Below are 15596 nucleotides of genomic sequence, written 5' to 3'. Positions count from 1 at the left end.
CCTGGGCAGCAGCGTCTATGTCCCTGGGGAGCTGGGTCTGCACCCCTGGGCAGCAGCGTCTATGTCCCTCGGGAGCTGGTCTGCACCCCTGGGAAGCAGCATCTATGTCCCTGGGGAGCTGGCCTTATTTTCCCACAGTGCCCAGACTATAGGAGAAGGCTGAGTGTAGACCAAGCAGGTGGTAGAAGGCAAAACCCTGCTTTGGACATCAGCACCTGGGCCACCCCTGTGAGCTAGGTGACCACTTCCTGTCTGTGCTTCCTGTATCCACCTGAAAAGAGGTTAACCTGCCATCCTGCCCAGCCACAGCTTTTGCAGGACACGAGGAAAGGCCTCATACAGTGAGTGGCTGTGAGAAAAGAAGGGACGGGGTTCTCAAAGGCCAGCTGGTCCAGAGGTCACTGGCCTGTCACTGCTGGGTTCTGCCATCCAAGGCCATGCCCTGTGTGCTGGCAGGAGGCCAGAGCTGTGGGTAGGAAAGGGGCCCCAGGGGAAAGCCTGGTCACACTGTACCGGGGGTACTGAGCCCAGAGAGGGGCAGGGATTTGCCCAGAGCCAAACAGCAGGTTTGGGGACGCCATTACCCCGGTGGGTCTGTGACAGCTCATAAAAGGCCCGGAGGAGGTTCTTGGTGTGTTCTGTCATCCCTGGGGGAGAGAATCAAGTGACAGAGGATGGAGCACATGTCAAGGGCTGTATCAGTCCAGGGCCCAGTCTCCAGCACAGTCAAAGCCCTTCCTGGGTGTTGGGGCCACTGCTCCTTCTGTCCCTTCCCACAGCCCCACCAGGGCGCAGGGACAAAGACTCAGCCCACAACCACCTTGAGGACCCCATCAAATGGGGAGCTGAGGTGCCACAGTATGGGCAGAGGTCTCCAAAGGCTTTATCTCTGGAATGGTGGGGTTCACTGGTCCTCAGCTTTCTAGGCTGAGCTCCCAGTCCCAGTGGCAGCCTCTTTAGAGCAGGGGTCCTCCAGGGAAGCCCATCCCGCATTTTGGGGCTGAGGATCCCTCACCTTTGTACAGCTCAGCTGTCCGCTCCAGCTCCTCCAGCCTCTTTACCAGCCCATCTGTGGGGACCAAGAGCAGGTGAGACTATAGGCACAGGGAGCCAGGCCACGGGGGAGCCTCGGGGAGGGATGGGGTGGCCCCCAGAGGATGGGGCCCAGGCAGGGGTGTGGCAGCTCAAGGTGGGCTGGGCTGGGGACATCTGTGAATGGTCTGGCATACCCAGTCGTTTCCTGGGACAAATCTGGGGGCAGAGGATGATGCTAACACCTGGGCTTTGAGAGTCGCACGTTACACAGGGCAAGGGAGGGGCTCCCCGTGGGTGGCAGGAGGAAGGCCCCCGGCTGGAGGGGCCAAGGCACCCTGCACTTCTCACACAGCCCGCTAGTGCCCGGGAGGACACAGTCAGAGGAGACGTGCACAGGGACCTGGCAGGCTGGCGCGTGTAGCAGCTCAGCAGTGGATGGGACATGGGGAGGACTTGGACGAAGAGCTGGCATGGGGCAGGACGTGCCGATCACAGCCCCCGGCTTCACTGAGCACCTATGCTGCCAGCTGTGGTGTTGGCCTGGCAGTGACTGTGGAGGACAGATGCAGCCCTGCCCATGAGCTCCAGACCTAGTAGGGTGACAGGCAGTGACCAGAGCACAGGGGCCGGGGGACTGCCTCATTCCAGAGCCTGGACACAGGAGGCTGCTGGGACCGAGGTGCCAGGGGCAGGGTGAGACCAGCAAAGGCCCAGCACCGGGAGGGGGGATGCCTGGGCTCTACCCCGGGGCTCCCACTGATTCTGGTCATAGCCTCCAGGTGGGGAGGATGAGGACAAGGGCATGTTGGTGGCTTCTGCAGCCAGCCACACCCTGGGAAGGGCCTGGTCCTTTAGCAGCAGCAGCCACTTCCCAGGTCCCTGTGCCCAAGAGCTGCAGCAGCTTAAGGTTTCTTGGCCAGCGCGAGGGCTTTCCTCAGCCTGTGCTTTCGGGGTCAGGGACTATGTCCATTATCTGTTTAGTTGGGTTTTTTGAGGCGAAGTCTGCCTGGGAAGTTCAGGCTGGCCTTGAATTTATCTGTAGCCCCAGCTGGTCTCCAAATACTGCCTCAGCCCCCCGAGTGCAGCTTCCTTCCCATTTTACAGAGAACACTGAGGGCCAGACAGGTGAAGCGCCTTGGCCAAAGCCGCCCAGCCGGGGCTGTTGGGGACAGTGCTCTCACCCAACTCCTGTGCTGACCTGGTTAGGAGCTCTGTGTGGCGCGGGCTGAGCCTGGGCCCTTCTCAGGGAAGAAAGGTGACTACAGAGGGGACTCAGGGTTGGACGGGGCACCTGGGAGGGCTTCAGGAGGCCGTGGTCGCTGGGCAGCTTCCAGGCCCTGGCACCCAGGAGTGGAGTGGAGGGAGCACAGGCACAGGCAGGAAAGGAGCCACGTTAGCGCGGCGCTGCTGTTTTTAGCTGGGTCATGGGATATCATGACAGCTTCCATTTTAGAAACCCTATTTACGGGCTGGGGAAATTGCAAGGTTTGGGGGGAAAAACACAACAACCAGTTCTAATTTCATCCCAACGCGTGGTAACTACAGTAACAGGATTCAAGACACCAAGCTGCCAAAAATAGCAGCCGCCACTTTTGTACCCTATTTGGAACCCGCTCAGGCCCCGCCTCCACATCCCCAGCCAATGAAGCCCCGCGCCCCGCTGAGCCCACGATTCAGCTAGGTATTTATATCTCCCTACTGGCACAGCGGGGCTATTTCTACACGGCTGGCGGCGCAGGCACAGGAGCGTGTGTCTCACTGGCCTCCCAGGGAGAGAACGTGCACGCGCGTATGCTGGGCGTGTGTGCAAATGCATCCGCACACAGGCTTTCCAGCCTGGCAGCCACCTCCAGAAGCCCAACCTGGAAGACTGAGACGTGGCAGCAGCGCCACCTGCTGGACAAGGGCAGCCAAGGCGGGCAGCAGTGGAGACGCTCAGTGGGGCCCAGCTGACATAGATAGGGGCTCCCTGGTAGCTAGCTGAGAGGCTTCAATAGAGGCGACCTTTTGGCTCCCTGGGGAGAGGCGGGGCCGCGCAGCCTGGTGGGCAGCATAGCACATGGCCTCCAGGCCCAGACTCACCATTGCACAGGATGGCCCGGCTCAGACCCAGGGCGTCCGCCGTCCCAGAGCTCATGTTCTCCACCAGGCGGTGCTTGACCTTCTTCAACACTGTGGCCGGGGAGAGAGGACCTGGTAGGTACCCCATGGCCACCCCTGCCCTTGGCCCCAGCACAGCCAGCTGCAAGCAGCCAGCAGGGAGCAGAACTCAGGGCTGGTGCTGGGAGAGGTTTTGTGGTCTGGGGTCCTGCCCTACTCCCCCGCCCCCAAGGGCTGGCAAGCTGGAAGAGGTGGGACACATTTAGCCCGATCAGGACCACTGGGAGCCATGCCCAGGCCCATGACAGTGGATGGCCACCAGGGAGAGCGCTCCCTCTGCTTCCCACAAGGGCCTGGGTGCCTGTATTGGGCTTGGTGGCCTCCAGCTTGGATCCGCAATCCCAGGGGCTAAAGGAGAGAACCTCAGAGCTACTGTCCTGCTTGTAGGTTTACAGCGAGCACATGACCAAGGCCCAGCCCCTCAAGTAGGAGGCAGCCTGTCCCAGAGCATGCCAGGGGTGGGAGGCTGGCCTGCGACCCTGTGCCCAAGCCTAAGTTCCAGTTTGGACCTTGTATCTTCCTGGGGATGGATGGAAGAGGAGGCAAGGGAGGGCAGGATGCGCGGTGGGCACCAGGCACAGCCCAGAGCTGGCTGCCTCCTTTCCTGGGCTGGGTTAGCCCAGAGCTGGCTATAAACAGCCCTGGGACACAGCAAGGTCCCAGAGGAGGTGGCTGGGTACAAAGGTAACATGGCAGGGGACAGGGTCCTGAGGATAGTTATGAGGAGAACCCCCAGGTCCTCCTGGCATTTCCAATCAGCTTAGTCAGACAAAGTCAGAGCCCTCAGCCACAGAACAATCAACGCCAATGTTACAGGCAGGCCATGGGGCCGGCTCTCCTGCTTCAGGCATGGGGTTGGTGGGGCCACAAGACACTGCTGCTGCTGCTGCTTGCCCAGCTTACCAATGTCCAGGGACATGCCCTGCTTAGGGTCCGCCTGAAGCTTGTTGTAGTGGACGGTCACCTCCCCCTGCAAGAGCAGCACAGGCAAAGTCGTGACAGTTTCCTGAGTCCCAGGCCCTCAGTGCTGCACCTCTGTGCCTGGTGTGGGGACACTGAGGAGGGCAGGGACAGCCTGTCCAGCAGGGGAGCATTCTGGGGACTGCTCAGGAGCAAGAGCTGGGGCTCCTCTGAAGAGGCCAACACTCTCGCCCTCGCCATCTAGAGGCCCCGACCTTGGGACTGGATCCATCCGAAATAAAACAGGATTTAAAGACAGCTGGGGGCTGGTGAGATGGCTCAGTGGTCTAAAGCACCTACTTAGAACAAGCTTGGCAAAGCACGGGGACCACGGTTCAATCCCCCAGCACCATATGCCAGCCAGCACCGCCCCCTGGTGGGCTGAGCTGGCTACACACACACACACACACACACACACACACACACACACACAAATAAAATTAAAAAAAAAAAAGACAGCTGTATAGGCTTTGCGCAGGGCGCCTGTGTAGGCAGGCTTGGGTGGGATGTGAGCTGCTCTTCAGAGCAAAGGGGAAGAGCCTGGGTGAGCCAGCCCAGGCCCAGGCCCAGTCATGTGACCTCAGGCAGGTGGCCGCCTTCTGGGACACCACTGAGTAACCCTGTTCAGCAGCACCCACACCTGGGAGCTGGGGAAATCGTGTGCTCAGGTCTGGCTGAGCACAGACAGGCGGGGCTGGTGTGAGATGGACCTGCAGGGGTGTGGGGGGACCTGGTGAGATGGTGGCAGGACAGGGACCACCGCAAAGGGAGCACACAACCCTGCTGTGCCCGGATGGAACGGCCTTCACCTGTTCTCAGCACTGGGACCCCAGCCCAGTAGATAATGTCCACGATGATGGACCCAGATGGTGTGGAGCGGTGCCTGGGGCCCAGTGAGCCCTGTCACTTCCTTTAGTGCTCTGGAGCTCTGAGACCTAGCACACTGGAGGAATTACAGGTCTGGGGCCCTCTCCTTAAAAAGGGAACAGGCACCAGAGTCTCGAAAGGCGGGAGAGTGTGAGGGGGAAGCCAGCTAAGTGGCTATCTGGGTGTGGGCAGGGAAGTGAGGATGGGGGCTGGGAACAAGTCCCCAGTCATGGTCCACGGCATGCGCTGGGGAAGTGTGGCTGGGGCTCGACCCCCACTGGCTCGGAGCCCTGCCCCTGGGCCCTGCAAATCATCCTAAGGCCTTGCACCTGGATCACAGTACTGATCTCCCAACATGTGCTGGCAGCCACAGCTCTAGGAGACGGCGGAGGGCTGCTTACTTGCTTCCAGGTGGCCAGGAAGCTGCCTGCCTATGGAGGGAGGACCCTGTGGAGATGCCCTGGAACAGCTCCTAGAAGGGAGCAGGGGCGGGTGGCATGGGGCTGGGAGCTGCAGAACGGAAGCCCAGCTGGAAAGGGAGCTGCCCAGAGCCTAGGTCCCAGGGAACCTGGAAGCCTCCTCTGGCCTGTCCCAGGCCCAGCATGGCTAGCTGATGGTCTTGGGTGTCCAGAGCCAGGCAGGCCCACCAGGGCCCGTGGCTGACTCCCAAGCAGGGACACGCACTTGTCTGCCCATGCTGGCTCCCTACCTTCACCTCCTGAATCATCTTCGCCACCTCCACCTTGGTCTTTCCTTTGATTGACTTGCCATTGACCCCCGTGATCTCGTCACCAGCGGCCACAGTGCCATCCAGGGCTGCAGGAGTGTTGTCAAACACCTGCAGGTGTATACAGAGAAGTGGGATGGGGGACGAGGGACTGGGGTGCCACCTGGGGAGATGACACCAACCACCCCAGGCTCTATCTTCCTCTCTGCTTGCTGGTGGTACTGTCTCAGGGCAAAGGGTAAACATACCAGGCAGAACAGCACAACCCTACAGTCTTCGGGGGAAGTGGGGGAAAACATAGACTAGAACCTATGAGACACCCACTATCAAGTACACTGACCCTGTACCCATATCATGTTTCCTCTGCCACTGTCCTTTAATATGCTCTTGCGAGCTGATTCAATCCCTCTTATCAATTCGCACATCTCATTTTGGTCCCCAAAGACCAGCCCAAGGATGTCCTGAGCAAGGGCCCCAGAAAGCCCGTGAGCCCCTTGTCCCAGAGGGACACCTTCCATGGGAGCCACACTCACTGGTATGTGGGGCTACGGGTATCTGTCAAAAATCAGGTGTGACAGGCCAGCCAGATAGCTCAGTGGATTAAAGTGCCTGCTTAGGCAGACACAGGGGCTGGGGGTTCGATCCCCGGCCTGCCATGCCAGCCCCACCCCCGGGGCATGCTGAGATAGTGATTGAGACTGGTAATGCTGGCATATGCCTATAATCCCAGCACTGGGGAGGCTGAAAACAGGAGGATCACTACGAGTCCAACCTGTGTAGTGAGAACCCGGTAGGCCATGCACTAAATACATTTAAAAACATCAGGTATGAGGGCTGAGGATATAGCTCAGCAGCTTACAGGCCTCCCTGCCAAGTGCAAGGTCCCGAGTTCAATCCCTAGTACCTAATAATAACATAAAAAAAAAAAAAATCAAGTGCACAAGTGACACAGCGAGGGGAAGGAGGCAGAATACACAACTATATCCCAAAAGAAACCACGGGAGAGACACGAAAATGACCAGCGCTGCTTCTATTGCTATTTCACCTTCAGTTTCTAAGTTTTCTCCCAAATGCATCATGTACCTCCATCCACAAAGCTAATTTATTCTGTGATGCTGGAAAGATGGCCATGGTCACGTGTCACCTGACACAGAGTTCCAAACAAAAACAAAATTTTGCCAAACAATTGTTTGTGAACCAAACTGCAAGGAAAAGCATTTGTAAACCAAGGCACCACTCTGTGTGTGTGTGTGTGTGTGTGTGTGTGTACGCACGTAAGTGAAAAAATGGAATAATTAAAATGAGCATCTTTTTGCCTACTTTCTAGAATCACACTGGGCTGGGGAGATAGCTCATTAACTTAAGCACCTGCCTGGCAAGTGCAAGGTCTGGAGTTTGATGCCCGGTACCACAACAAACAAAGAAACAAACAAACAAACATCTAGAATCACACTGAAAACAACATCGTGGTGGCAGGAGAGCCACACAAGGACAACTAGAAAGCACTACTCAAAGCACTCTGTTTCTAAAGAGCACAACGGATGGGCGGAAGGGCACCCGTGACCGTGGGAAACGCCGCTGCCAAAGCACCTACAGATTCCGGGAGACCGCTATCAAAACTCTAATGATGTTTCTTACAGAAATGGAAAAATTCTAAAATTCATATGGAATCTTTGGGGGCCTTCAATCACCGAAAAGATCTGGAAAAAAGAAGAACAAAGCTGGGAAGCAAACAGTTCCTGATTTGAAAACTTACTACAAAGATACAGAGATGAAAACCATGGTGCCAACATCAGGAAAGATGCAGAGATCAGCGGGACAGCATAAGCCTCTGCGCAGGCTCAGGGGGCTTTCTGACGGGGTGCCGAGAAGCTCAGTGGGGGAAGAAAAGCCTCCCTACCAGCAGGTGCTGGGAAGAGCGCAGCCACCACGCCAAAGGCACGAAGGCGGGCCCGTACCCGGAGTGATACACAGGCTCGACGTCAAAGCAGACCAAGGGTCTACACGTAACATTTAGAACTGTAAAACTATTAAAACAGGGTAAAAGTTTCACCACACTGGGTTTGGCAAAGATTTTTTTTTAATCTTTTATTTATGTATTTGGTACAGGGTCTCACTACGCAGCTCAAACTCATAGTGATCCTCCTGTCTCAGCCTCCCCAGGGCTGGGATTACAGGCATGCACCACCATGCCCAGTTTGGGTGACTGATATAGCATACCCGGGATTCCAGGCCAGCACAGGATGGAGTACTGGGGATCGGAATTGGGTCCTTGCACTTGCCAGGGAGGTGCTTAGCTTCAGAGCTATATCCCGGGCCACAGATTTCTTGAATATGATGCCACGCTATAGGCACAAATGAAAACCTAGGCAAACTGGACTGCATGAAAACTTTAAAACTTTGTGCATCAAAAGACATGGTTGACAGAAAAAAAAAAAAAAAGGCACCAACCAGATGGAAGTATTTGCAAATCACATATTTAATAAATCACAACTACCCAGAATATATAGGGAATTCCAAACCACAAAAGTCTATTCTTGCTTAGGCAGACACAGGGGCCAGGGGGTTCGATCCCTGGCCTGCAGTGCTGGTCCTGTCCCTGGGGCGTGCTAAGATGGCGACTGAGACTGAGTGCGTGGCACGCACCTGTAATCCCAGTAGCTGGGAGGCTAAGAAACAGGAAGGATCACTATGAGTCCGATCTGTGTAGTGAGACCCTGTACTAAATACATAAAGAAATAAAAAGTAGAATTAAAAAAGTCCATAGAGGGGCTGGTGAGATAGCTCAGTCGACTAAAGCACCTGCTTAGGCAAGCACAGGGACCACGGTTTGATCCCCGGCACATGTGCCAGCCTCGCCCCCAGGGTGGGCTGAGTTGGGCAGAGTCTGGGCATTGTGGTGCACACCTGTAATCTCAGTGCTGGGAAGGATGAAAGCAGGAGGATCACCATGAATCCGAGCTGCATAGTGAAACCCTGTAACAACCAAATACATTTAAAAAATCTATAGAGGGCTGGAGAGATGGCTCAGTGGTCTAAAGCACCTACTTGGAACAAGCTTGGCAAAGCACAGGGACCGTGGTTCGATCCCCCAGCACCACATGCCAGCCTGCCCCGCCCCCTGGTGGGCTGAGCTGGCCACACACACAATAATAAATAAATGTGAAATAAAAAAAAAAAATCTATAGAACCTAATTAAAATATGGGCAAACAGCTTGAACAGTTTTCTCCAAAGAAGACCACAGGTGACCAATAAGCACTTAAGACACGAAACATCACTAATCACCAGGAAAATGCAAACCCGAACCACCACGGCGCCACCTCCCACCCACGAGAATGGCTACGACGACAAAAAGCAGACAGAAAACAGCAAAGCTCTTGAGGACACACAGATAAGGGCACCGTACTGCACCGTGAGTGGGAAGTATGGCAGTTGCTCAGAAAGTTAAAAACAGGTTTACCACGTGGCCCAGCACTTCTGCTCCTAGGTACAGGCCCAGAAAATGAAAGCAGCCTCAGCTCTCAAGGGTCCCGTTCACAGCAGCAGCATCTGCAACAGCTACACGCGGGAAGCAGCCCAACCCCCACTGAAGAAAGCCGGGCTAGCCAAGATGTACGCTTCCACCATTAGCATTAGCCTTATAAGGAAGTTCTGACACACGGTACACCGCGGGTGCATCTTGAGGACACTGCACTGACATCTGCCCGTAAGGACAAACTCCAAAACTGAATGACTTTTTTCTTTTTTTTAATTTACTTAGATACAGGGTCTTGCTACTCAGCTCAGACTCACAGCAATCCTCCTGCTTCAGCCTACCCAGTGCTGGGATTATAGGCGTGTACCACTATGCCCGATTTCTGGCACGACATGCAGTACTGGTACCAGGGATCGATCTTGGGTCCTTGCGCTTGCCAGGCAGGTGCTCATACTGCAGAGCTATCTTGCCAGCCCTGCACGACTCTTTACATGAAGTACTCAGAGCAGCTAAAATCATGGAGGCAGAAAGTAGAAAAGGGGTTGCCCAGGTTAGGAGAGGGAGTAGGGAGTTAGTATTTGAGGGGTGCAGAGATTCAGTTTTACAAGATGAAGGGTTTGGGAGATGGGCAGTGGTGACAGCCCCACTGCGTTGCAGATGTATTTAATACCAACAAATTGTACATTTCAACATGGTCACGATGAAGAAATGGGGTAGGGTGCCTGCCCCGCCCAGGGGAAGCCCTACTATGATCCCTAGCATGGAAAAAAAAAAAAAAAGTTGAGACGGTAAGTTTTACCATAATTAAAAAATTAAAACACAAAAGAGAGCAGAGACCACAGAGGGCAGGATGTGACCCGCGAACAGCACACGAAACTCTAGGAGGAGAAAGGCCCAGTGCAGCCGATGAAGCCGCCCTCCAGCACCACCACAGCCAGCCAACCAGCGCTGTCTGAGACACCGCGGGACACCAGGGGAGGAAGAAGCTCCTGAAAGTCTTCCCAGATCAAGGAGGAGGCTCACTGAGACAGAGGGTCCCAAGCAAGGAAGGCAGTCACCCTGATGGTGGCGAACCACGCAAGGGCGCCACCAGCTTTCGAAGTGAAGTTTATTTCCCAAGCTGACACTCATTGCTGAATTTGATGAGGCAAAATGTCAACAGGCAGGAGTATGGGGGTAACAATGACCCAAAAAGAATAAAACAGCATTTTCAGAGAAAAAACGATGTCTCAAAAAGTGTATCTTCCACATGCCCTTTCTCAGAAAGCCACAGGAGGACACTTTCCACCTGGAGACGTAAACCATGAAAGTGACCCCCAAGACAGGGACCCCAAAAGACAACATGGTGGGGGAGGGTCCTGGGAAAAGGCAGGGGAGGCTTAGCAGGGGTGAGGAAGGGTGAGGGGCAGGGTGACAAAGTGACTCTGTGGTCACAGAGGAGGTACTAAGGAGGGGAGTGCAGATGGGAACACACACAGAAAATAGAAGTGGGGGAAGACAGGAGAGGAGGAAAGGGAAGATGAAAAGAAGAAAGGAGGAGGAGGGGAGAAGGAGGAAAAGCTGAGTTAAGAACACAAATAGTGGTCTTCAAAAAATTAACCACCTCGGATCAGGGCTATAGATCAGTGGTGCAGTGCCTGCCTGGCAAGCGCGAGGTCCCGAGTTTGATTCCTGGTACCACCCCCCAAAAAAAAAATTAATCCCCAAGCTGTCTCTACCATAAGCAGTGCTCCGCAGGGTGGGGTGCACTTCCTGTACCTCTTTATCCCCACTGCCTCCAAGAGCCAGCCAGGAACTGAGAAAAGACTTCCCGAACAAACTAACTTGCGCTAGTACTGGGTTAGCCCCCCAAAGCAGGATAGCTATGATGGGAAGGTGGGGTGAGGGGGAGACAGCCAAAGCCTCATCTCCTGGGCCAGGAAAGTCAAGGGATATCTGCAGATGAGAGACGCGTACCCTGGGTAGAGCAGAGCCGCATCTAAAGAAACCCTGAAAGGAGCCTGGGCGAGGAGGGCGGGGAGGGCATGCTCTAAGGCCTGATCTTCTAGGCTCTTGGCTTGTTAGAAGCAAGTCAGAATGCCCCTTGATGAAAACAAAATTGAATTTTAGAAATTAAGTGCTACTGCTTTATAACTGCAGTTTGGATGAAAAATTTAATCCCTGGGTCTTAACAGAGAAGAGGGGCTGGCAAAGAGCCTGAGCAGGAATGTGGCAGGGAGGCCAGGCCTGGGTATAAGACCCTCGGAGGCCTCAGTGGCCCCACGTGCCACTCGGGCTTACTCAGCTGGGAGGATCAGAACGAAGTCCAACCCAGGTCCTCCCACACTATAGAAGTCACTGACTGACCGGTCATGTGCTGAAGCAGGCCTCATAGCAGGCCTGTCCCCACTCCCCTGTCGAAGGTGATGGAGTGTCACCAGGCCAGCCGCCTCATCAGGGACTGCAAAGTGGCTCGTTACCGCTAGAAGCCTATCTGGGAAAACGCACAGCTGCCTGGAAGTAAGAGCAGCTGATGCTTATACCAGTTTCTCAAGTGCCCATCAAGATGCTATTTGTTGGGCCAGGGTGATGGCTCAGTTGAATAAGCGCTTGCCTGACAAGTACAAGAACCTGAGTTCAATCCCTGGTTCTAAAAAAAAAAAAAAAAAAAAAGATACTATTTGCTTTTGGAGGATTTGTTGTTGTTGTTATATACAGAGTCTTCACTATGCAGCTCAGACTCCTAGTGATCCTCCTGTCTCAGCTTCCCCAGTGCTGGGATTACAGGTGTGCACCACTATACCCAGTTTCAGGGCCAGCATGGCACACCTTGAGTTCCAGGACAGCCATGGCATGTGGTACTAGGGATCGAACTTGGGTCCCAGCACTTGCCAGACAGGCACCTAGACCGCTGGGCTATCACCCCAGCCCTCAAGGTGCTATTTGAATTGGTGAATTTTCACAAGAACCTAAAGACGTCTCTGCCTGCACACTTCCCAACCTCACTTTACTCTCTCAGAATCAACGGCGCCTGCTGGTGCGCAGGGCAGTCCGCACTTGGAATTGAACTCTGTCTCTTCGCAGTCTTCCCTCTTTGCCTATGAACGCTGGCACCTACGGCTGACATTGCTGTTGATTCACCAAAGACATTTTTACTGAATGTCCAGTCTATGCCAGGCACACCCCACGCTAAGGACAGTGAAAAGACAAACTGCAATCTGCCCTCGTAAGGCTTAGTCTGGCAAAGCAGCCAGATGCAGACCAAGTGACAGACAGAGATACGTGCCAGGAAGGCAGAGAAGAGCCTGAACTGGCAGGGAAAAACAAAGGCAGGCCCTACTTAGAGCAGGCGGGGAGAGGTGTTGCTCAGGGTAGTCTTTTCAGCGTGGAAGAATGACAGGCCTCGGCCAGGCCCAAGGAGGCGGATGACTCACTCCTCCAAGACCCTGCCCCACCTCCAAAGTGCCCAATACCTGGACAATATAGAGGCAGGGGCAGTACTGGGCCCCCCCTCCGATGCTGATGCCGATCAGGTTCTGAGCGTCCTTCTGCAGGGTCACCTTCCCAGGAACAGTGGGGATCCCACTGAAAGAGAGGCAAGTGCAGTGAGGGTCCTGGAGGAAAGAGGGCGGAAAACGGGGGCTCCGAAGCCCAAGTCCCCAAAGCGGCAGGGTCTTTTTCCATCCTTACTCAGCCAGAAAGACAGCAATTGTGCTGAAGTACCCAGCACACAGCTTCTGGGAGTCAAGCAGATGTGGTGTCGACCCCAGCCATGCCATTTACTACCTGGGGCTTGGGGAAGTGGTCCTCTCTACCAGAGCTGCTTCTCCAATAAATTGAGACTGAGCCTCCCTTACCAGAGTTCTGAGAACGCTCACAAGACACCAAGGCCAGCCCACCCCAGAACCTATGTGCGGATAACACAGCCCTTCTCTACACTGCCTTCAAAACTCTGAGATCTAGCCAGACTCTGACCCTGTCTCCGCCTCAGGTACATATGGATCATTATGGCCACCTCCTCTAGGAAGTTTCCTCTTCCATCCTCGGGCCATCTCTGAGTTACTTGATTCAGTTTCCTCTCAGATTGCATTATACATTAACTTTTTTTTTTTTTTTACGTTAAAGAATCGCATGCATTATTAGCTATTTCATTCAAAAAACAACTGCTAAACTACCTATCACTGTCCAGCATCTTTCTAAGTGCTGAGAACGCAAAAAAACAAGTCCTTGTTCTAAGAACATATTCTAACGAGCTGACAGTTATAGTTTTTGAAAATCTGTCCTACTCCTTACCTATGCTGGAGTGGAAGGGCTGTCTATACTGGTCCCATTCATCCTTCCAAACGGGCTCTCGCCGTCCGTGAGCAGCCCGCCCTGCCCACCCCGGCAGAAGCACTGCTCCACCGGTCCGCTCTCCTCCTCACTGGATCATGCAATTTGCTCCCTCGCGGCCCCGAGTCGTAATTATCTGTTAATCTACCCACGGCCCTACGCGCGGTGCGCTTCTGGAAAGTCAGGATCAGGCCTCCTGCCGAGCAGCAAGGGTGGGGGGAAGTGAAGACGTGGGGACTCCTGAGCTCCCGGGACGTGGGCGACAAAACTACTCACAGTTTATCCTCCTCGATGTCATAATCCAAGTCTCCAAACATGGTTCCGAGAGTTGGGGTGGGCCGGCTACCTGCCCAGCTCGGCGGGGGAATGGGGAACTGGATCCGGGAGAGGGAGGAGCAGGGGCTTTAGGGGACCGCACCGCCGGGGTGCCAGCCCGGGCGCCCACGGCCGCCGCCGATCTGCCCAGCAGGTCGCTCTTCCTCTGCCTAGGACTCTGCGAGGGGAGGCTCCCGGGCGGAGGTGGGTGGGAGATCCTCACTAGTACAGCGGAGAACTCCAGGGCAGGGTGATAAGCTCGGACGCCCACGCCCGGCCCACGGGTCTCCAGGCCCTTGGGAGCTGCCGGTGCTGTTGACCGGAAGAGTCAGTCCCAGAGCCCGGCCCGGGCCAGGCTGGCACCTGAAGCCACCTGCCGTCTCCACCTGGCGGCGGCCGTGGTTATTACGTCACTTCCGGCAGAACGCGGAAGTCCCGCCCTTCCCCCTGGGTATTTGCCCCAACCCAGGCAGGCAACGTTTTCCTCCCAGCTCCCGGGATTCACAAACCAGGAAACAGAACAACCATTGGTGGATGCTCGCCGTTAGTGTGGAAAAAGTGGAACCAAAGCAAGGTCTGGACAGGCTGAAAGCGTTTAACCCTGCCCCTGGTCCTCGTTTTGCCGCCATCTTGGGAAGGGCAGGTTCTTCCCAGACTTCTTAGCGGCACTGTGGGGACCAGCCTGCCCCCACCCCCCGGTGGTTGCCTGGACAACGAAAGCGTCCTGGGGCTGGGGTTACCTCGGGCGAAGATCTGTGCACTACAAACCCTGAGGTCTTTCCTGTTACATCTTCTTTACCTCGTCTTAGGAAAAGCCTGTGAATGCTCTCCAAGGATGACAGTGTCATGGCAGGAGGGGCCCTTGGAGATCCCATCCCAATCCGAGTTTTGCAGATGAGGACATTAGGTGCAAATAGGGAAAGTGATTTCGTCCAGAGCCACGTCCAGTTGGTAGAAGATCCAGATGTTTGCCCTGACACTCCTGTAGCCTAGTCCAATGCTCTTTGAACACCAGCATTGGGCTGGGATGCAGGACAGGTGTCTTTAGGTTCTGTTACTAAGGTCATATCAGAGAGGCATGTTGCCTCTCCTTTATGTGCCTCGGTTTCCCTATCTGCAAATTAACAGCATTAAGTAGATGCGGGGCGGGTCCTGGCGGAAGTCAGCAGCCATTTCGGCCAGGCTCACCTAGTGTCCTTCTGCAGCTACCCCAGGGGCAAAAAGGCACCAGAAGAGGTGCAGATGGATGCAAGAGGCCCCCCTCAGGCCTCAGCAGATGTGCAGCACGGCAGCATAGCAGTGGCTTTCCAAGAGTCCCCCTGCCTGGCCGTTCAAGTCACTTTCGCAGGACACTTTCAAGTTCAGCCTTGTAGGAGAACAAAGAACACCAGCCACACCATACGGGAATGGAAACTGAGGCTTAGGCATTCAGCTTCCCCTTCATTACCCACGAGTCAGGGCCAGGCTTGGGATCACTGTTTCACTCAACAGGGATTTGTGAAGGCCAGGATTAAGTAGAGAAACAGGTGTGAGTGAACAATCCCGTGGCACGGATACGCCAGGCCTCCTTCCTGTCTCTATTCCTGGTGGAGGGTGAGGCGCCATGTTCCCCTTTTCTGGATTAATTTATTGCATCTTGCATTTTGTCTGGGAAAATTTTTTTCTCACTTAAGACTGGGGCTTACCAGGGCCGGGGAGATGGCTCAGCAGGATAAGTGCTTGACTGGCAAACGCAAGGATCTGAG

At 54.9% G+C, this 15596-nt stretch overlaps 1 protein-coding gene across 2 annotated transcripts in view; it reads right to left on the bottom strand.

The window, feature by feature from the left end:
* Positions 1 to 14288, bottom strand: part of Pick1 (protein interacting with PRKCA 1) — a 17160-nt gene extending 2872 nt beyond the window's left edge. The window contains exons 1-7 of one of the 2 annotated variants that reach the window (XM_023719056.1): positions 13813 to 14288; positions 12678 to 12789; positions 5732 to 5860; positions 4099 to 4165; positions 3118 to 3207; positions 1016 to 1069; positions 585 to 647 (exon numbers count right to left, since the gene is read on the bottom strand). In XM_023719056.1, coding sequence (XP_023574824.1) covers positions 585 to 647; positions 1016 to 1069; positions 3118 to 3207; positions 4099 to 4165; positions 5732 to 5860; positions 12678 to 12789; positions 13813 to 13853 — 556 coding nt within the window. In that variant the 5' untranslated portion in view covers positions 13854 to 14288. The remainder of the gene's footprint in view (positions 1 to 584; positions 648 to 1015; positions 1070 to 3117; positions 3208 to 4098; positions 4166 to 5731; positions 5861 to 12677; positions 12790 to 13812) is intronic. The other variant, XM_023719055.1, reaches the window with a different exon arrangement.
* Positions 14289 to 15596: the final 1308 nt, after the last annotated feature.

This window comes from Octodon degus, unplaced genomic scaffold (genome assembly GCF_000260255.1).
Source record: "Octodon degus isolate 3935 unplaced genomic scaffold, OctDeg1.0 scaffold00064, whole genome shotgun sequence".
Lineage (NCBI taxonomy): Eukaryota > Metazoa > Chordata > Mammalia > Rodentia > Octodontidae > Octodon > Octodon degus.
The sequence above is the reverse complement of the archived record's forward strand: the minus strand, read 5'-3'. Positions and strand labels throughout refer to the sequence as shown.